Source organism: Grus americana, chromosome 17 (assembly GCF_028858705.1).
Source record: "Grus americana isolate bGruAme1 chromosome 17, bGruAme1.mat, whole genome shotgun sequence".
NCBI lineage: Eukaryota > Metazoa > Chordata > Aves > Gruiformes > Gruidae > Grus > Grus americana.
In genome coordinates, this window is record NC_072868.1 from 2,224,447 (window position 1) to 2,245,539 (window position 21,093).

General features: G+C 46.0%; 1 protein-coding gene across 1 annotated transcript in view; it reads left to right on the forward strand.

Moving 5' to 3' along the window:
* Window positions 1–606: 606 nt before the first annotated feature.
* AHCY (adenosylhomocysteinase) overlaps window positions 607–21,093 on the forward strand; it is a 28,353-nt gene continuing 7,866 nt past the window's right edge. The window contains exons 1-8 of the mRNA XM_054845303.1: window positions 607–1,245; window positions 3,117–3,307; window positions 5,434–5,509; window positions 7,390–7,542; window positions 13,915–14,027; window positions 16,844–17,051; window positions 17,884–17,971; window positions 18,883–19,000. Coding sequence (XP_054701278.1) covers window positions 1,218–1,245; window positions 3,117–3,307; window positions 5,434–5,509; window positions 7,390–7,542; window positions 13,915–14,027; window positions 16,844–17,051; window positions 17,884–17,971; window positions 18,883–19,000 — 975 coding nt within the window. The 5' untranslated portion in view covers window positions 607–1,217. The remainder of the gene's footprint in view (window positions 1,246–3,116; window positions 3,308–5,433; window positions 5,510–7,389; window positions 7,543–13,914; window positions 14,028–16,843; window positions 17,052–17,883; window positions 17,972–18,882; window positions 19,001–21,093) is intronic.

Genomic DNA, 21,093 nt, shown 5'->3' on the forward strand with positions numbered 1-21,093 from the left:
CCTTTGGGCACCTTTTGATTTACAGATCTGCTTGGTGGTGTATCAGGTGTGCCAGTGCACCTGTAGCACTCTCAATATCAAAGACAACTGTCACCACTTGCACGTGTACTGTCTGTAAGGCTACAGGTTTCCAACTGGGACTTCTGTGTTTCTGTGTAGACTGTTCACTGTGGCACTGGTCACTGAAGATCAGCTGCTGCTCAGGTAACAAATATTGAACTTCATTTACGGGGAGCACTGTCAGCTGGGGTGTTGGGGTAAAGTCTGCACTGAGAATTATTTCAAACTTTGCAAAATAATTGAGAGTTTCTGGGTAAGTATGAGGAAATCCTCACTTTTAAATATTACACAGATAAAAGAGGAGGTATGTAACACCCTGGTTGCAAAATACTCTCCAGTTTATGACTGAGGCTTATGACAAATGTATTTCAGATGTGAGAACAGGAACGAATGTGTGCGTGACCCCCAGACAAGGCTGCAGCAGGGCTCTGCCTCCAGCGTGTGCCGCGGGCATTGGCTGCGGCCAGGGGCAGGGGCTGGAGGGCCTGCCTGTGCCGTGCCTGCCCTGCACCTGGCAAACCCGCTGCAGCCTGGAAAGCAGAACAGGCCGCAGCCAAGTCCAAGGTCCAGGCAGACAGAGTGACTCTCGCGCCACACCTCAGCCCTGTCTGCGTGGCATCTCAGGGGCGCGCTGCCCTGCCTCGCAGGCCTGGCTGGCTTGAGTTGTGCGCTGCCCTCGGCATTGCTGCAGCCCAGGGCCCGTACGCCACAGAGTAACCGCTTACACTAAGGAACCCGTGGGATCCTGCGGGGAACCTGCCAGGAGAGCAGGCTGGGGCGCGCTGCCTGGACAGTGCCCACAGCGGCTCCACGGCCGGCTCCGGTGCTGGGACCAGCGCCTGTCCTGGCACCGGCGGTGCTGGGTGGTGGGTCTGGGGCTCACTCTAGTCCCGGGGGCAGAGAAAGCCTCTGGAGCCCACTGCGCTACGGCGGGCGGGAGCAGCTTCTGGGCACCGCCCAGGCACCGGGGGCTCCGGGGCCCTCTCTGCCCGGAGGCCGGAGAACCGGGAGCCGGCGAGGCGGAGGGCGGCAAGCCGGGCCCCAGCGCGCACGTGCCGGCGCAGCCCCGCCCCTCCGGCGGTGGCACCGCCTCTACTTAAAGCGCGCTTGGGGCCACCGCCGCCTCCTCCGGCTGCCGCCGCCCGCGCTCCGCCAGCATGTCGGACAGGCTGCCGTACAAAGTGGGTGAGTGAGTGCGAGCCGCGGGCCCGGTCCACCTCCGCGGGGCTCTGGCGGCTCCCCCGCTGCCGCGGCCCGGTGCGCGGAGCCCGGCCCGCTGCGGCGGGATTGCAGGGCCGGGCCGCGGAGCGCAGCGGGAGTTCCGCGGCCCCGGTACCGCGGCTGGATGCGGCCGCGGGGGGAAGATGGCAGCTGCCTGTTTGCAGTGGCGCCGCGGGGAGCGTGGGGCGGGCAGGGAATCCAAGCCTGAACACCCCCCCCCCCCCCCCCGACTCCGTGTTGTGGTGCAGGGCTGCGTTCGCACCCGTGCTGCTGGAATACCCGCGGGGGGAGGCGAAGGGGGCACCTCGGGGCTGCACCGGCTCTCTGAAGCTGCTGCCGCTTTCCGCAGCGCGGCACGAGTGGGGTTTCCACCCGCGGCTCTGCTGATCTCCCGCCCCAGAGCCCACGGCGCGGGGGAGCCCGGCTGCCCCGTCCCCAGACCTTGTCCTGTCCGCCAGAGGCCCTTGGCTGGGGACAGGCTTTCACCCGGAACGTGGAAGTGTCTTTAAATCTGGGACCTGTGTTACACGTTTCCCTAAAGATTTTGGGGGTATTTTTGTAGACCTGAAACACCACAAAACCTCTAATTTTTAAAGAGTTGTGTATTCTTTGAAGGCTAAATTCCAAGAGAAGAATGTTACTCTACAAGGCTCAGGTTCATAAATAATTTACCTTGAAGGCTATGAGGCTAAAATACTACAGGGTATTTTTTTAAGCGGTCCTGGTAAAACTACTGAGCCCTTAAGAGGGATAAGATTCAAGATCCCTCTCTTGTTATAGTTGTTTCCATGCTCCTTCCATTGCCCCGGTTTTTTTTCAGTCCCCCGTTGGTGTAAAGGCTGTGCACCAGTCAGCTCAAGCAAAGGCAACCGCTCAGTGGCCCCTAGGCTTTGTTCTGGAGCAAAATGCAATTAGCTTGTCCGTATTAAACGCTGCAGTCTGACTCAGGTCCTAGTGTTCCCAAGTGCTGTAAATGGCCTGTGTTCGCTAGGTAGGTGAAAGAAAAGTATCTGACCATGTTCTTAAGTGAAATGGTAATCTTCTGAAATCTCCTCTGAAAGAGCTAACTGAGTAAGAGGTGTTGGGCGATGCCACAAAGCAATGCAACGAGGCGTTAGCTGTTTGACCCTTGTCTTTTTAATGCTAGAGTCCGACATCCATAGCGACTGCAGTATTTTCTATCCCAAGCTAGCCTGTCAGAAGTATCTTTTGTCCAATTTTTGCTGAACTTTCCTACTATAGATCCTTTTTACAAAGGCAGAAGTAGAATTGTAAACTAAGGTAGTTATGGTGCCTTGAAAATAATCTTTGTGGATCCAAGGGGTAGGAACCCTGCAGCTTAGCTTGTAAGAGGGGGAGCTGGGCTGAGCGCCTGCTGCGCTTGGCAGGGAGCACGTGATGTGTGTTCTCATGTGGGGAAGCTGTGGCCGTACAGGCAACCCCCCACATGCAAGTCTTAGTACTGTGAAAGTAAATCTTGAGGAAGTGTCAGACCCTTGGGCAGTATCTGTAAGGAGGAGTGCTTAAGGCTGGGGCTTAACTGAATTAATGGACCTCAGGATGTCTGCATACTAAATCAGTTGATTAATATGCTTATACAAAAGCACACTTTTCAGAGGTGTTGTTAGGTTTGGTCTAAACTTGTTGAAAACCTGTGTACCATAGTAAAAAAGCAGGGAGTAGCTGGAACAGGGTCCATCTTTCCCCCAACTCTCTCCCAGCTGTTGCTGGATGTTCAGTTCAGCTGTTGTGGCCAATGCCTATCCACAAGTGTGTGAACAGATACTGAGGTCTCAGCTATTTAAACTCTGACACCTGTCCTCTTTCTCTTGCAGCTGACATCAGCCTTGCAGACTGGGGTCGCAAGGCCATTGAGATTGCAGAGAATGAGATGCCAGGGCTGATGAAGATGCGGGAGATGTATGCTGCATCAAAGCCGCTGAAAGGTGCACGTATTGCCGGTTGCCTTCATATGACTGTGCAGACGGCAGTTCTCATAGAGACCCTTATAGAGCTGGGAGCTGAGGTAAAGTGTCTCTGAATTTCTCCTTCAGCGGGCTCTTAGGTAACACTCTGCCTGTGGCGCTGCTGCTGCTTATATAATTACCTTAGGGCATCCTGGCAAATGTCTGTACTTCTTGGAAGAGATTGCAATCTCCAGGTGGATGGATTATGTCTTCTCTCCTTAAGCAAAATGCTTGTCACCTCTACTGCATGCACATTTGGGATGTGGTATGTGTCTTCCCTCTGGACAAGCTGCATCTTCATGAGTGCCTGTTTTGGGCTGGGTCGCTGGCTTCAGCAGCTCCGTCAGCTGTGTGTACAGCACCCGGAGCAGCAGTGCCGAAAGCTGCTCCCACGCAATCGTGTTGTGCTCAGGCATGCAGTGCTGTTGCTGGTAATGCTGAAGCTCTAGTGACTGCCTCCAGCACAGATTAGCCTGTATTAAGAACCACACTGCGCTCTGGTAAAGTCAGCAAAAACTAATGAAGCTTTCTGAGAGCTCATGCTGACCCTTGAGCTGTGCAGGAAAACAGGGAGGCAGTGTGGTTCAGTGATCGAGGGCTGGGGACTCCACTGACTTTGAATTTATTGTGTGACTATAGACCAGCTACCTTGGTCCACATTGAAGACTGAGGTACTTAATAAGCCACTTCTTGCATTGTGTCTTCTGCCTGGTTTGCTGAATGATGTCCAACCATCACGGCTGAGTGGTCACTGGACAGGGTGTGAGGAGAGCGAGGCATCTGAGCACAATCCACGTAGCTTGCGTGCTGAGCAGGGAGCTGGCTGGAACTTGATGACAGATTATGTTAAGTATGTACATGATCTGAAGTTCCTTCCTCCTGAAGTTTAGCTGCCTGAACTCAGGCTGCCCAGAGGTGCCCTATATGGGATCGCTCCCTGGGAATGGTTAAAAGAGTTGAGCGGTGTCATGCTGATCAAAAGGCACTGGGAGAAGGGGAAGCTTTCTCTGTAGCAGCTAAGGCATTTCCTCAAAAAGTGGAGGGGGAAGGTCTAGACAGCGTGCCAGGTCAGCCTGGGCAAGGTACGTGCTGTTGTGCAGGTGTTCTTCAGCCTGTTCAGAGCTGTTCCACGGTTGCAAATGGTGCAGTGCTGAAGGAGAGCTTTGATGTGGAGGTACAGTCCTGGCTTTATTCCAGCTACTCTGTGTATGAAACTCTTGTCCCTCCACAGGATTTAAAAGAAAGCAGTGCTTAAGGTCATGAATTCAGTTTTCTTGTGCTTCTTCCAGGTGTGTGTTCACTGACAAGTGTTGGTTGTGTAGGCTCAGATGAGGTGCTTCCTACTGCAGCCCTTACTTTGAAGTGTCAATTCTTGACAAAATGGGATGAGTATTTGAAAACAGACTGAAGGTTTATGCCTTATTGCCCTCTCTCCTCAAGGTCTGTTACAAATAAGTCTGCAAATACCTGCCAGTCAGCCTCATAGGGAGCAGAGTCAGAACTTGTGTGTGGCTCTGGGATGTGTGATGGATTCTGTGCCTGCTGGGGAGCTGTAGTAGGTATGCGGATACTTTTCTGTGCAACTCAGCAACACGCTGTTGCTCTTCTAGGTGCCTGAGCCTAGTTATGAAATCTGGGTGGAAAACGCTTAGCTCAGCTGGAAAAGCTTCCATGACTGGAGCACAGTGGGAGTTGGGTGAGCATAATCTTGGAGAATGCCTCTTGATCAAGTGTAGTTTTTCAGCTCCATTTCTGATTCTTCTGAGTGCCAGCAGGTGTGTTGCTGCATGTCCGTATTCCTAAGTGGACACTTGCTGTGTGGCTGTTCTGAAAATCTGAACTTTATTGACCGAAATGTTCTAAACCTACCCTACTGTGCACTTCCCGAAGATCTATAGCTGAATGTACGCTCTGGCTGTCTGGCAGAAGCTCTCGTGAGTAGTGAGATGGCTGAGTATGTGGCACAGCTAAAGCTCCATTACATTCACTCCCAAAGTGACATTATTTTCCCTGGTCTAGTCAGATAATTAGTTTTCACCTTAGCTTTGCAGAGCTACTGAGAAAGGCAGGAATCTGCACTAATATGCCTTTCTGCTCTTGCTCCCTTTTTAACTCCCATGTCTGGAAGAGTGTGCCTCATATCTCGGAACTTTGTTCAGCAAACAAAACTTGGGTTGTTTTCCAGGTACAATGGTCAAGCTGCAACATTTTCTCCACTCAGGACCATGCTGCAGCTGCTATTGCAAAAGCTGGTATCCCTGGTAAGTTATCCATGTTCTAATTTGGCTCTGATGATTTGGGGTGTACTGCCTGTTCTAGCTAAATCAAACTGTGTACAAATCAAGCTCTTCTGAACAAGCTTCAGGCTAGAAATAGCCCATCAAAAGCAGTGATTGTTACAAAACAGGACATTTGATTCAAGCTGCATTGCATCAGACTGTGCATAGCGCTCCTGACAGTGTCTGGTGTTAGGCTATGAAAGAGCCTGGCTGTATGTTACCAGCTTTAAGCCTGGTCATTAAGATGATTGAATGGGCTGGGTAATTAAATGGATTGGTGTGTAGGTGTGTGTAGATGGAGGTGTTTGGTGCTTTCCAGCAAGCTTGGTGCTAAATAGGGGTTGGGGAAGGGATATTAACTGCAGAGTGTCCTGCTACAGTGACAGGGTTAATACTCAGGATATTTTAAGGCTAGAGCTAGGCCAGCTGCTTTGCTGCCTAATATCCCTGAAGCAGTTTATCAGGATGCTGCTGTTTTGTTACTGTCACCTTCCAATAAAGAGCAATTCCTTGTGGATCACTATGAATACATTAAGCTGTCTGCTGTGTTGCTCAGCTTAAGTACATACACTCCTCATTACTCTGTGCTGGGAACTGCATGGCCTGAGCCTGGATGTTGGCAGAGGCTAAATCCGATTTCTGGCAGCCTGGTTCTCTGCTTTGGGAGGTGTCTTTCATCTCTGGTCTAAGTAGTTATTGCCACAAGTATTTCCCCAGCTGTGGTCCATTCTAAGGTAAGAGAAGAAAGTGATCCCTTCATCAGCTCCTTTGGCATTACTAGCTGCAGGCATCATCTCCTCTGCCGGTCTCTGGCACGTGATGTCAAAGGACCAGGCAGGACTCTGATGTTAAGATACTGCCTTCCTCACTGCTCTCAACACCCAAAACTCAACTGAAGAGCAGTTTGCTGGTGGAGTGTTTATCTAAATTTTTGACCTCTGCCCTTGGTATCCTTGTTTTGTGGATGTTGCTCTTTTTTTTAATATTGTACTTTCCATACTGAATTTGAGACCTTGGAGGAATGCTGATCCTTTGGATGCAGTATGAGATACCAATGCACATTTCTTCAGAAGGGGCAATTGCATAATTGGCTCTTCATGGCTGAAGAGTTAGTTTCCTGTGTAAACAGTGAAAACATGACAATTTAGCCAAATGTTGGGGTATATAAATCATGTGCCTAATATATGTTTGAATGGGTGAGTACCACTGAGGCTCAAGTACAGCATGAAGCCAGTACTGGAAAGGTAAAAGTACTGCTAGATACAACATGCTAGTGGTTGCAGCACGTTGCTAGTGGTAGATGCATATATATAGAAATATGTCCTAATAAGAGCAGACAAGGCATGGCAGCTTGGATTTTAGCACTATGCTAGAGACTAGAATTTAAACTCAAAGTTACTGAAGAGTTTTTAGTCTGGTGCTTAGCTCATGCAAAAGTCTAGTCCCTCTTTGCTGTGCTAGAAAATGCTGTAGTTGTGTTTTTCATTTGTTTATATCAATATATCCAGTGGCTATTTCTGATTCCTGGTAACATAAGCTGTATTAGGGGAGCAAATGGGGTGTTGTGGATGTGAATCTGCTTTAGTTTGCTTTGCCTTCTCCCTCTTAACATGGAAGAAGAATGAGAGCAGTGAAATCTCAATATTTGATGAGGTTCGTGGCCTGGAACAGAAGGCAAAGTGATTTCACTTCTCATTCTGAGATCTTTTTTTCAATGCAAATGTCTTTTCTGGCCTGCAGGCACAGATAATCATCTGTCTGTTGGCTCTGCTGCTGAGAGCTGCTGATGAAATCTTCCTTTGGCTGCTTTACTACATGCTGAGTAAGAAACTAGCTAACTGTGTGTGTTTGTTCCCATGTAGTGTTTGCCTGGAAAGGAGAGACCGACGAGGAATATTTGTGGTGCATTGAGCAGACCCTCTACTTCAAGGATGGGCAGCCCCTCAACATGATTTTGGATGACGGTGGAGATCTCACCAACCTAGTTCATACCAAATACCCACAGCTCTTGAAAGGTGATTTCTATTTTGTTTTGTCAGGCACAGCTCTGCTTGGGAGGCTGTTTAAGCAGTCTGTTTCTGCAGGAGTTCCCTGTTTGTGTGAAAGGAGTGGTGGAAGAGGGACAGGCATGTGCAAACAGGCTATGATTCTATGAAAATTGCTTACAGTTCAAGACCAGAATCTTTTACCTGTGGGAGCTGTTCCCATCTCTGCTTTGTAGTATATAAGCTACAGTGACCTGTCCTTCTGGCCATCCTTACACAGTGCTCATTACCTGAGAATGACCAGTGGTGGTAGTGACTTGCCAAAAGGTTCCTGGAAATGGGCTGTGTTCTAGAATTGCTTAATGTCTGCTTGCAATTAATATTTTTAACATTAATGCTTTTTTCTTCCCTGTCCTCTTAGTGCACCTCTGGATGAAGTCATGACCAGCTGTAGCCTTTCTTGGAAAGGGAACAGTTTTCTACCTTGTATAAACTACAGGGCATTAACTCATCCAGTTTGTCAGCAAATATGCTGATGGAGCCAGGGTTGGGACTCTTACTTCGACTTATTACCTTAGTGTATGTTAGTAAAATGAAAACAGATCAGTGTGGTGTTGCTAGCACATGTTTATGTAAAAAGGTTATCTGATGGGAATTTGGCGTGGCCTGCAGTAGCAGGCTGATCTGTGCCTGGCAAGTATGAGATGTTCTCCTTAGCTCTGCCAGAGTCCATCGTCTGTGTGCTGCAAGCCACAGATGCCCGATGTTGCTAAAGGGCATGTTTGATCTGGGATGGTGACATTGGATGGTGATATGGGCTGGAAAGTAAACTGATGCAGTGGGGTGTGCTGATGTTCATTCCTGGTCTGTAGAGGTGAGGTTGCTGTAGAAGCCCGCTCCTCTGACTCTTGCACTGCTTTAAGAGGAAGCTATGGGGAAAAAATTTGAAGGTGGTGGGCTGTGGCTAGGGCTGTGTGAGGGGCTGCTCCCCATCCACGTGCTCCTGCGGGTAGGGGTGCATAAGGAAGAGAGGAAACTTCTTCTGTGTGACAGGCCTCACTTGCTCCTTCATCCTCAACTTATGTCGTTAGTAATCCAACAGTCAATGTCTTTGTGTTAATTAAACTGTAATGAGAGGTTTTCATTGGTGTCTGCTCAGCCATGCTGGGATCTCCTCTCTTCTGTCAAAGGTATCTTGCTTCCTAGATTGCCTCTGATGTTCATGACCTCTTGCTTTCCTGCCATTTGATGCCAAGGAATACCACAGTTGATCATGCCTCCCTGTCTTCCTGGCATTGTCAGAGGCCAAAACATGCATTTTTCCATGTTCATGATCTTTGTTTTGCAGGGGGGTTTCCCTGCCATGTGCATACAACACCTCAGTTGGTGTCCCTCTTCCTGTGGGTCCTTGTGCTGAACTCCTTTCACACTTCCAGCCCTCCTGCTGTCTGCTTCTTTCTCCCCTCCAGCCCTTTGCTCCCTCTTACTTGGGCTCCTGGTGGGGAAGGAACCAGTATGGTACGGTGTGGTAGGGCAATGGCTTTTTAACTGTCTCCTGTCTTGGCATCCACCTCTAGTCTGCCATTGATAAGACATCCTTACTGCCTGGGGTTGCTTCCTAAATTCATAGGAATGGCTCTTCCACTGGCTTTTTAAAGAGTCTAGGCAGGATGCCATACCTGTCAGTGTTTCCTTTGCCAAAATGTGTGTGTATCTGCACTGACTGTAGTTGAAAAACCTCCTTGCAGCCATTCAGTAAAATATTTAACTGATCTCTGTGTAGGGTGACAGAACTTGATCTGTTTTACCTTCGTCCATTGCTCCTTGGAAACTGCAGAACTTCCAGGACGGGACCCACTGACTAGAGTCTTCATCTCATTTAACTGAGCTCTGTGCTTAGCCCTTTGCTGCAAAGACTGCCTAAATGAAGCTGCTGAGCATCCATTTATTTGTATCTTGACGTTAAGAGGTTAATATATCCTGAAGACTTGTGGTGGGTGATATTTGATCGCTTTGGGGGAGAGGTAGGACAAGAGTAACATTAGCAGAGCAAGCACAGTGTGTGGAAAGACTGGATTGTGAGCGCAGGAGATGTTTTTGGCATGCAGCATCTGAAAGTGCCATTTAAAGGATGGACAAGTTTTCTGGGCTAATTTCAAAGGGAACTGTCTGTTTTCCATGCTTCAGCTGTTTCTAATTTAGGCTGAAGCTAGTTCAGTCCTGGTGTGCAACTACAGTTGAAAATAGGGCTCATTCAAGTCTACTTCAACTAGGAGATGTATTAAATAGCTGTGTGGAAACGCTCAGCAAACTTTCCCTCTCCCTAATTGTGACTGCTGTTAGAGGGCAGAATGGCCTTTGTACTATCTGCTTATTCCACTAAACTAAGTGCCTTTAAAACCAAGGTAAATAAAGGTATGAGAGGGAAAACTAGAACCAAATAAAGGAGAAATCTGAGCTCATGCAAGGGAGATCTCTGGCATCTGTGCAGAAGACTGTTGTTGAGAAAGGATGGAGAAGATTGGATCATTGTGATCCATTGATGCAGACTTGCTCACTGAGTAAGAAATAAAGGGGCGCAAAGCAGGTCTGAGTGTTTACCAGGGCTTTTTCCATTTAATTCAATCTTTTCCTTGCTGTAGGTCTTTTGCTGTTCTCCACTCATCGAAGTCACTCAGGCATTGAAATGGAGCGGTGTAGGCAGCACCTCTTTTAGCAGAGTCACAAAATAGTTTAGACCACCTGTAAATGTCACCTGGGGTAGCAGGCAGGTGGTCTTCAGGGCTGGGAAGCTGCTGGTGTGCATGATGTGAGGTTTGCTTAGTGCAATGTTAAAGACTATCTGCTGAGCTTGGAAACATCAGCCTGGAGAGCTTTTGAAGGGTGATGAGCGTGTCTCGTAGTTGCCATAGACAAGAAGAGAGGGCAGGTTTGAACTGGAGGCTTCTGCCATGACCTCCCACAGATTTCCTTCACAAGGGAATGATCTAGGCAGTTGTGCTGGAAAATCGATACTTTTGGGACATTACTACAGATGCTATATTTTACTGTGTACCAGGCAATGTTCTTTAAACTGTCCTGTCCCCTCCAAGCAAGCCCTAAATATGTTAAAGCCTGAACACATTCTTTCTGCAATCTGCAGGTAACCACGTGGGGAGTGTAGTTACCGAAGGCTCTGTGAGGTCTGTGATGACAGACCTCTGTGGGGACAAATCAGCCTAAACGAGCTCCGTTTCCTTCTAGTGTTGTTGGTCTCATGTCCTTCGTGTGACAGAGATGCTGGTGCTTCTGCCTGGTTGGCTGGGTCATAGTCCAACATCTTTTGAATGATATAAAAGATTACCTAAATAACTACTAACACTTTAATAAGATGGAGTTTATTTTAGCCTTCAAAACCAGTAAGTAATATATTGTTTGTTACCTCTTCATTATTTTTGGTAACAATATTTTATCTTTATTTGGAGTTAAAACATGAGATCTATGTCTCTCTAAAATTACACTAACTGAAACAAATTCAGTATTTTTGTTTTCCCAGTTTTTCCAATTAGTAATCAATTTTCCTTCAATAAATTGATGAACAAATGTACCTACTTTCATGAAAAATTGCGTGTGGAACAGTAAGAGCATGAAAACATGAGAATAATGCTTGTTCTTGTACCAGGTCTAATGGCTCTGTCTGTCTTAGACTCCATTGAGGCATCTGTGTGAATTCTGGTGTGAAAACTACTTTGAATCACACTTGGAGACTTAAACTGAAGTCCGTGTCCTTGGCTTGTGTAGCTCATCTAACCCTAGGTCCGTTCCCAGGGGTTTTTAAGCAGGAGGGATGGGTTTGAACCGGAACCGGTGCCTGTGCTGCGCTGCCCTGAGCGGAGGGGCTGGATCGTCACCGCCCTGCCTGGAGCGGGACTGGGGGGGCTGTGGGCAGCGGGCGCGGCGCTAGGGGGCGGTGTTGCGCCGCGGAGCGCGGGCCGGTCTCCCCCCGTGAGGAAGCGGCCGGGCCCGGGGATGGAGCTCCCGGCTGGGGGGTGCGGCGAGCTGCGCTTCCCGTGGGCTTCAGCCGCGAAATCTGGAGGTGATTTTTAACAAGGCTTGTTCTTTCTCACTGAATTGAGCTGTGGTACAAATCTGGGGTTTCCCTTTCCTCCCTTTCACCCCCTCGTTGGGTGACCTGAGCCCCTGGGTTCCTTGCTGTGGCTCTTGTTCCACCTGGGCAGATGAAACCCAAAGGGTCGGGACAAAGCACATGCCTGCCTTCCCCCCGGAGCCGTGCACAGGAGGGTGCAGGTGCGTGTGGCTCTGAAACATGCTCTGGCCTTCCTGCCCTCCGGTGCTCATGCAGGGACCTGGACTGGTCTCAAGGAGCCTCCCAGAGCCTGTGGGCCCCTCAGGTGGTTGAGCATCTTCCTTTGTCCTCTGGGCAAAGCCAGCTGCTGAGCTGGAGGTGCTGATCTCCTTAGCCCTGCTCCTGTTCCCACCATGAGCTGTGCTGATGCTGTTGCTCCCAACAGCGACAACCGCTCTGCGTGCCGTTCAGAGGTGATTCTCCAGTTATTCATCCTGTCTTCTGGGGAGGTAGTGACACTTGGACACTTCTCTTCGATACCCAGAATTAATGGAGTACATAAATAATTTTTGGGGATTTTGCTGGGCGTTATTGTTGTTGGTTCCCACTTGCCTGTCCCTAAAGTAATATTGGTGCGTGGGCTGTGGTCAAGGAGCCCTGCCGTTGCTGTTGCCTGGTGATCTTGGGTCAGTCCTTTGGCCTGTTTTGCCACTTGTGAAATAGGAAGGCTAGTGCTTACTTTTCTGAAATACTAGGAGGGCTGTGGATAGAGTGTGGATTTAAAAAAAAAAAAAGTATGTAGGAATTGGGAGTGATTCTATGTTATACAGTGAGGGAGAGGACTTAAGAAAAATGACATGAAAAGGAGCAATATACCTGTCTGTTCATGTGCAGTCACGTGGGATAAGCTGGGCTGTCACCTGCTTCATCAGTAAAAGGGCCTGAACAGAACAATTTATTAATGTTGTTTATTTCTTGGTTTTTCTATCAAAATGACTGTAAAATTATTTTGCTTACAAGCATCCTTTCAATTTTATTCTGAGGTCAGTGTGAGAGGTCACTTGCCTGGAGGGGCAATATCTTCTCTGCATAAACCTCTGATGTACGTATAACTTGGTATTCACTGTTCTCATATTTTCTCTTTTCTTGTGAATCTGAATTAGCTCCAAGTGCCACATGGATCTCTATAAAGAGATGTTGCTTGTGTTGGTGGTTTCAGCCTGATTTAGCAGAATTCCTCTATTTTCCACCAATAGTTCATATTTCAACAAAATAATTGTCTTGCAGTATGCCTCCAGTCCTTAAAGAACAAACATGATTACCACGTCCTCCACAGTGGAAATTCAGCCAGGCTGGATAGTTTCAGATTTATTCTGTCATAAATGGCGTACCTCTTTGTGCAGATAGACTTTCTAAGTAATCAGGGTGTTGTCCAGTGTAGCAACTAGACAGTTTATATGCATTGAGGTATTATTGAGACGTGAGGGAGGAGAGATGCAGAAGTCACGTGCGGTGATGCCACTTCTGAACAATTGGCTGCTGTCAAAAGGTCCACAGAGAGTCAGGACCCTTAAAGTGGGGGGTGCCTTTACAGCTTTGGCTTTTTGGTGTAATGTGGAGCCAGGTAACCTCATGACAGTTCCTGTGTTATCGGGATCTTAGTCTGTCATTTGATGTTGGTGTTTCTAGACAGTCCTTTGTCTCTGGTCTCTGCTTCCTGGACCGTTTTCAAACAAGGATATATTTGAAATAATGTTTTTTGATTGTGCTAGCAGTACCCATGAATTGAAGTTTCGTGTAGCTAGTGTCCAGATTTGGGGGGGGTGTTGGCTGTTTAATCAGAGCTGGAGTTGATTACAGCAGGAGGATTGGGAATGGTAAACTATTTCTTTTTTTTTTACTTTTTTAAGTTGATCCAAGTGTTTTAGATTTAGTTGTATCATCTCCTTTCAAGCCACCTTGCAAGAATGGACTAGGCTGTGGAAACATCACTGAGGTGAACATCTTGCCCTTTTTGCAGAAGAGGTGTTTTTGATCATTTTGTGAGAAAATAGATTAGTGAGATCTTTTCCCGATTCCTTGGTCTAGAGCTGGTCCCTTCCATTTTTTCCAAAGAATATTTTGTCCTGCTCTTTTAATTGCCTTGTGAGGGAAGAAACTGGTTTGAAGTTTCAAACTACTGTTTGAGGATCCAAATGAGGGTTCTCATCTCTTCCCTGCTTCCTGCAAAGGGTTTGTTTAACTTAGGCCTCTGGACAATGCTCCCAGCACCTGGATGAGTTGGTTTGCAGCAGCGTTAACTGCAACTAAGGTGAGTCCTTTTATTCTCACCACAGGAATTAGAGGTATTTCAGAAGAGACAACCACTGGAGTTCATAACCTGTACAAGATGAAGGCCAATGGGACCCTGAAAGTGCCAGCTATCAATGTTAATGACTCTGTCACCAAGGTAATACAGCTAGAGCTCTTCTGTTATGTTCTGCTGTCTGACCAGTTTGGTGTTGGGATGTTGTCATTCCCATGCAAGTATTCCTGCTCTTGCTGAGCTATTCTTGACCTAGTACTGAACAGATTTTCACCATATCCTTGACGTGAGCCCATGATGTCTCTAATGGGACGTGCTATTGTAAATACCCTGTTTTCAGAATATCAAGGGCTTTTTTTGTATGTAAGGATGTCCATTTTTCTGCATTTTAATAATGTGAGAACACCTTTGGAAATTGTGACTCCTGGGGTACAGTCAGTTCCTGTGGCAAGGGGCATGTCCTCACTCTGAGTAGCTTAAACACCACAGGTAGGTGGCAGGTACCAGCTGGAGAAGTGACCTACATGAGCTTCTTGATCTGACAAGTATGTCTGCAAGCAGCAATTGCAAAGAATAGGGCAGGAGGTATTTATTCCTTGCTTAGCTATATTCCTGCTTCCCGAGACAAATCCTGGTGAATTGAGAGGTGAGGGGGAATGGTGTTTAAAGGGTGCTGGTGCTTTTTGAATTATAGTGGGAATTTCAGGCGTACTTAGGGTTTATGTGTCTAGATGTTTTTTAAATCTAGTTGCTAAATCTGTTTCAAGTTGGCATACTAACATTATCCTATTGGGCATGGCAGTTCTCACTGGCCTGCTTTCTCTTCAGTTTGCTGCCTGAAGAATATTTTCTTTCTGCTCAAAGATGCATCTGGCATTTTTATTTCATGTCTAGTGGGCTAGAATCCAGTTGATCTTGGAAAACACTCGTTTCTCTGCATCCCTTTTCACCTAGATTTGTGCCTCCTGCATAATAACTGTTAATACTGTTTAGTAGATTTGGAAATTCAGATGTTTCTAGAAAAGCTTCTTGAGCGGATTTGGGTTGAGCTCACTTTATTTTAGTGCCAAACAAGTGCTTATTTTCAAGTATTTATGTAGTAAAAGATTTTTACTAACCACAGTTATGTGTCTCCAGGAAGACATGCAACTGAGCTGACAAATTGTGCTCTCCCACTTTGATAATTTCACTGGGCGCCAGGTTCCTGTACTAGTATTTGAAGAGAGAAGGCAGGCAGCATACAGTTCTGTTCTGATGTCTGCATCTGGCACTCTGCTTCCTTGCCTGCATGGGAATGCACAGGCAGCTGGAAAGCTTTGATTGCAACTGGGGGATTGGGTGATGAGGAATCAAATCTAACCATGCTGTTTTCCTCCATAAGAAGGCTTATACTGCAAGGAAAATGTGCTGGAGGACTAAAAAGAGGATTACCAACTGGCACTAGCTTTGGAATTTGAAGGATGGGAACAGAAATTTTCTGAAATATTAATGGCAAATGTGCCTGTGGTAAGAATTACAGGCGCTGGGTCAGGGACTTCTGTACCTGAAGTATAACTTCTTACACGTTAGTCCTGGGCCAGCTTCTGAGGCTGGGAGCGATATGCCACTATACTTCATAACTTGTTCAGATAATGCATTGGAGTCATAGCTGCAACATTTGGATACATGGACTTTTCATTTTTTTTATTATAAAAAAACTTTACAGCTGTAAGCTTTAGACTGAGAACCAAACTGTAACATCATCTTACACATGCTAGATGGCACGAGCCATTGCTGCAAGGTCGGTCCTATTTGAAAGATCAGTGCTCCTACTCACATCTACATATGCAGACTTAAGATTGTTTATAGCAGACAGTGCTACCTGTGTTAAGTGAAAGCAAGAATGGTTGGTGACCTAAGGCTGTAGAAAGCACAGGGCAGGCTTTGAGACCAGAATTTTGCTGGGGGTGGTGAGTTCTTTATATCTCTGCTTTGGGAAGCATGGCACAACTTTAGTAGCCAGTTTTTTTTAAGTTCTTGGCTTCTGTAACTCTTCACATAATCAAATCTGTTTATACAGCCCATCCTCCTGGTCAAAACAAAGGGCCCAATGAGAAAAAGGGAATAGCATTACAAAAGTTAGTATAGCAATATGTGTTTCTGAGTTTAGGAAGATGTTCAAGTGAATACTATTTGACACTTGAATTAGCAATTTCAGGCAATTTTTATTTGGAGGTTTGGCTGTTAAGCTCATGTGTTGATGTTACAGTAGGAGGATGTGTGATGGGGCATTAGGAGATGAAATCCAGGGGTTCTTGGTTGCAGTGCCTGGTATGGTGAACGGCTACTTGCTGTTTTTTTTCTAGATCTGAGCAGTGTTGAGGTCTGGCAGTGTTAGGGTAACTCTTCCTGGGGGAAGACGCAATTTTGATCTTCCTGGGCTGCAGGAACCAATTTCTCACTGTTGATGTGGGCAATTTGCTACTTCTGCAGGAGGCATGTGTCTTGCAAAGATAAGAATATGTGCTAACCAATTGGCCAGATACTCTGCTGTGTGTTTTTGTCTACCTGTGGCTCTTGGTTCAGTTCATTGTCTGATAAACAGCAGCAGAGAACTGCTGAACATCTGGTTAAGGAACTGGGACCTACCTCTGCATGCAAGAATTATTTATGCTTTTACTTGATAAATACAGGTTACCTCTAAACAAGCTTTTAACATGTCCAAGCCCTGGTCAGTAGACACAACATATTTACGACATGCTTCTCACCAGGGATGTGCTGAAGCCTGTATCTGGTGAAACAGGTTAAACAAACACACCAAACCAGATTATCTTGTTCCTGTCCTTCACTGTGGTTAAAGTATTTAGCTGACTGTCAGCCTCCTGGTTTTTAGTACTTGCATGTAAGTGCATTTCGTTTCTCTAAGGAATTTTTACTTGAGTAACTTTCATCTGTTCTGAAACTACTTCTTTCTTCCTCAGAGCAAGTTTGATAACCTTTATGGTTGCAGAGAGTCCCTCATCGATGGCATCAAACGTGCTACAGATGTCATGATTGCTGGAAAAGTAGCAGTCGTGGCAGGTTACGGCGATGTGGGCAAAGGCTGCGCTCAGGCCCTGCGGAGCTTTGGAGCCAGAGTCATCATCACTGAAATCGATCCCATCAACGCACTGCAGGCAGCCATGGAAGGTGAGAACTGAAGGAGATGCAGAAATTAATGTATCTGATGGGGGACTTTGCATGTCAGTGTAGAGCAATAAATAATAGTTGGCCAAGAAAGTTTCAGTGCATTTCAGCTCTGTCCCTGTTGAGGTAGGTAGAGGTGATGCCAGTTTAACTGTAGGAATTCTTTCCTTACAGTCAGGGAAGGAGTTTACTAGTAGAGCCTTGAAGATATGTTTGGAGTTGAGGATATAGAGACCATAGTGGGATATGGCCTGTTTCATAACGCTATAAGCCTGGCTCTGAATGGGTTCATTACCTTCAAGTTGTGCAACATTAACCTCCAGTGTGGGTTAAGACTTCACTAAAATATCTCCACAATAAAACACCAGTAGATGTTTTTGGAGAGCAATGCCATGCTCTCTGCCTTTCCAGCTGTGCTGATGGCACGCTCTGGAAGCTATGCTCCTTCTCTTCTGTGGGTGCCTCATGTAACTATGCTTCTTGGTTCCAGTTTATCCCATTTCTGTTCATACCTGACTAGAACCTGCAGGTGTTGTGGGTGCATTTTCCTTTGCAAACTTGAATCTAGTATGAGTGCTGTGCCAGATACTATGTCTGTGGGCATAAGACACTGAATATATAGATCTACAGATTGGAAATGGGTGAGGGATAGATACTTTCATACTATCTTGGTATTTACTAAAACAAGTATGCCCGCTATGTTCATCCTTCATAGGTCAGGTGGTGGCACAGGCTTCTCTTATTCTTTCTCTGCACTTTTCGGCTTGTAATATTGTAGCCCAGTTTTTAATAAGTGCTGGTGGTTGGCTAGAGGAGTAACTTTTTCTCTTTTCAGGTTATGAAGTTACAACCATGGAGGAGGCCTGCAAAGAAGGCAATATCTTTGTTACCACCACCGGCTGCACTGACATTGTTCAGGGCAGGTATGGTCTAGCCACTTGCTTTAGTGAAAGCATACTTGTACAGCTAGATTTTTTTTTTAAATACAATCATAACTTGTCAGCAGTATGGTGAGGGTTAGCACACAGTCTAATTTCTGGACATCAGAATTGACAATCAATTTAGTGAGAAATTGGGGCATTGGTTTTTCAGTTCTGTTGGATGTTGCCACCTTGCAACTGTTCCTGTTTTACAGCATGTAATGATGGAGAAACAAAAGTTGTAGAGGGATAGATTCTCATTTGGAGAATGAGAGCATCAGGGCTAAATTCTGTGTTAGGACAGATAAATGTGAACAGAAGAGGAGATAAGTAAAGGTTGAAGTGATTCCATCTGTGAGTACGCATAGCAGACTTGAAACTAGCCTGTTCTCAAATTACCCTGCAGTTTTTGTTATTGCTTCTTGATCTCATTTTATAGCCCCTCCACTCTACACAAACTCATTTCTATCTTTGCCATTATGATTGTACATGTTGTAGTGGAAGATCAGATTAAGTGGGAGGAGATAAGGCCATTGGTCTCTAGAAATGTAAAACTGCTGGAAACTTTAAAGTCATGAAGAAAACTATTTCTTCTGTGTAGGAAAGAGAATAACTGCAGGTGTTTCAGTTTTGACCAATTAAAATAGTTTTACTTTCCTACTAGGAAAATATTTTCTCTCCAATAACCTCTAATATTCTTGGGAAGTGTCCTTCCCTAGAAGCTTGAGAGTTTTTTCCAGTAGACTTCACATGTCTGGAAGATTACCAGACCCACACATCTTGTGACAATCAAATGCAGTCAGTGAGCCAGGTGTTTGTCATTTCTCTTTGAGCAGAGCTATGGACCAGAGCATCTTCTGGTGCTGAAGAAAAATTTTTTTGTGCATTAAATTTTGATATAATTTTTTTTGCAGGCACTTTGAGCAGATGAAGGATGATGCCATAGTGTGTAATATTGGCCATTTTGATGTGGAAGTTGATGCAAAGTGGCTGAATGAAAATGCAGTAGAGGCGGTGAATGTAAAACCTCAGGTGAGACAGCCCTTGCAGAAGCTCTCCTACTAGAAAGAAGCAATGGCTACTCCATGTCTGTTTCCAGAAAGGCGGGTATTTCTCTTCAGGTCCTTTGTGTTTCTAGCTTTTTTGGAAGCCAGTGTTGCTGTGGGCTGATTGGAATGGAGATTCTGCTCTGCCTTGTGTTGGTGTTAAAGCAATTGGTTCCAGTCAGTGCCCAAGCTTACAGCGTGGTCTCTGGTGAGAGGTGCCTGGTATGGGTTCTCCATGTGTTCCTACTTCCTTGACAAACAGGACCCTACCCCTTAGTGGTGGTGTAAACAATTAATTGCATTAAGTTCATCCCATGCAGGAAGTCAGCGTTGTTTGGGGTATGGTGAGGAGGTATGGAAATGTGCTTTCTTTGTTAGCCCCAGCTGAAAACAATGCCATAACTCACTTTCAAAAAGCCAGGTAGGTAATGAATACACAACAGACCATTAGATACCGTATAAGACTTCTTAAGAACAGCACCCATAGATTGCCTGGTGGCTGATCTGAATTTCCTGTTGGGAAGCTGCTTGCTCATGTACTGTTCTGTACCACCAGAACGATCTTGGTCCTGGTGCAGGGTGCCAGTATTAGAGTGAATCTCAAGGGAATGTCTTCTAGGATTCTGTCAAGGTTTGAAAAAATTCACACCTCTTTGTTTTCAAAGCATTTTTTTTACTCAGAGATTTGAAGTGTCAGGAAAGCCTATCTGGAGCTCTGCCAAACTCAGACTTCTTTTCCAGACTTAGTGGCTTCATTTTAGAAACTTGTATAGACCAGAAGTCTATGTGTGGGCAGAAAAGGCGGCATGTTTTATCCTTGCTCAGCTTGCATTCCCGTCGTGTATTTACTTCAAGCTATGGCTGTAGCTACACAGGAAAATAGGGATCTAAAAATTTCAGCTTTTTAGCTGTGTCCTGAAGCAGAGAAACAAAACAAAACTAAGTTAAAACTGTTTCATAACACCCATATTGAGGGAGAACATCACATAAAGCAAACCAGGCTTTGTCTGACTTGGCATGGGACTTCTAGCTACCTTTTAAAGAGGGAGTGTGCTTGCTGATAGAAAACCTGTCTCAGAATCCTGCTACATTTTTAAAAACACCACACCCAAACATATGTCTTAGTAGATCTCAATCTGCCCTTCCAATTTTCATAACTCTCTGGTGGCTTATTAGCCACCCACATCAAACTCTTACTAAGCAGTTGCGAGAGTCTTTTCAGTATCCTGTTTGCTGTTGGGACACTGTATGTGAGCTCAACTAGGTATGAAGTTATACCCTCAAGTTCTTACTACGTTCAAGTCTGTTCTTGCCTGTGACCTTAGTGTGGAGCTGACTTTGCTCAGCAGCTCTTGTCCTAGAGCTGCCTGCAGCTAGCTGCTTGCTTTCTGGTAGCTTGGGTTTTAAAATTAAAACTGGGACTGCTCAAAGAGTAAACATTGTTGAAGGCTAAGTTGGATGTTAATATGATAACATACAAACTACCTGCACATGGCCATTCAAGTCCATATAAAAAATTGTGTCACTGTTGGCAGAAGTGTAGTCCTTTTTTCTTTATATACTCTGTATTGAAGGGGCCAGTCTGTCACAGATGTTTTGGTTGCAATGAGATGCAATCTAGAGCAAGGTATGAAAACTGTAAGAAGTTTCTGGTTAAAACAATATTACCTTTTCAAAAAGATGGAACTAGGGTCGAGGTCGTCCATATGGTTTAATGCTGAAGACCTCCCTCCTACTGTGAATGTCTCTGATCTGTTATATAAACTGCTGCTGTTGCAAGCAGGATGTTCAGAGTGACCCAGAGGATACCTGTTTACAGAGCAAAAGCTGTGAAAATAGCTGCCCAGCATGCTGTGGGTGCCATAAGTGTGTTTGCTTAAAAGTCATTAGCTAAAGTTTGTAAAAGGGGTCTCTGAGAGCCCTGAGTGGACCACCTCTGTCTCAGCATGATGCACAGAGAGCTGAAGCTCAGAGGATTCACTGAGGGAAATACACTTTACCCTCGGGCTGTTCTTGTACTTTTCCTTATCCATCTACTAGTTACCACTGGAGATGGGATGTACCTGGAGGTAAATCTGA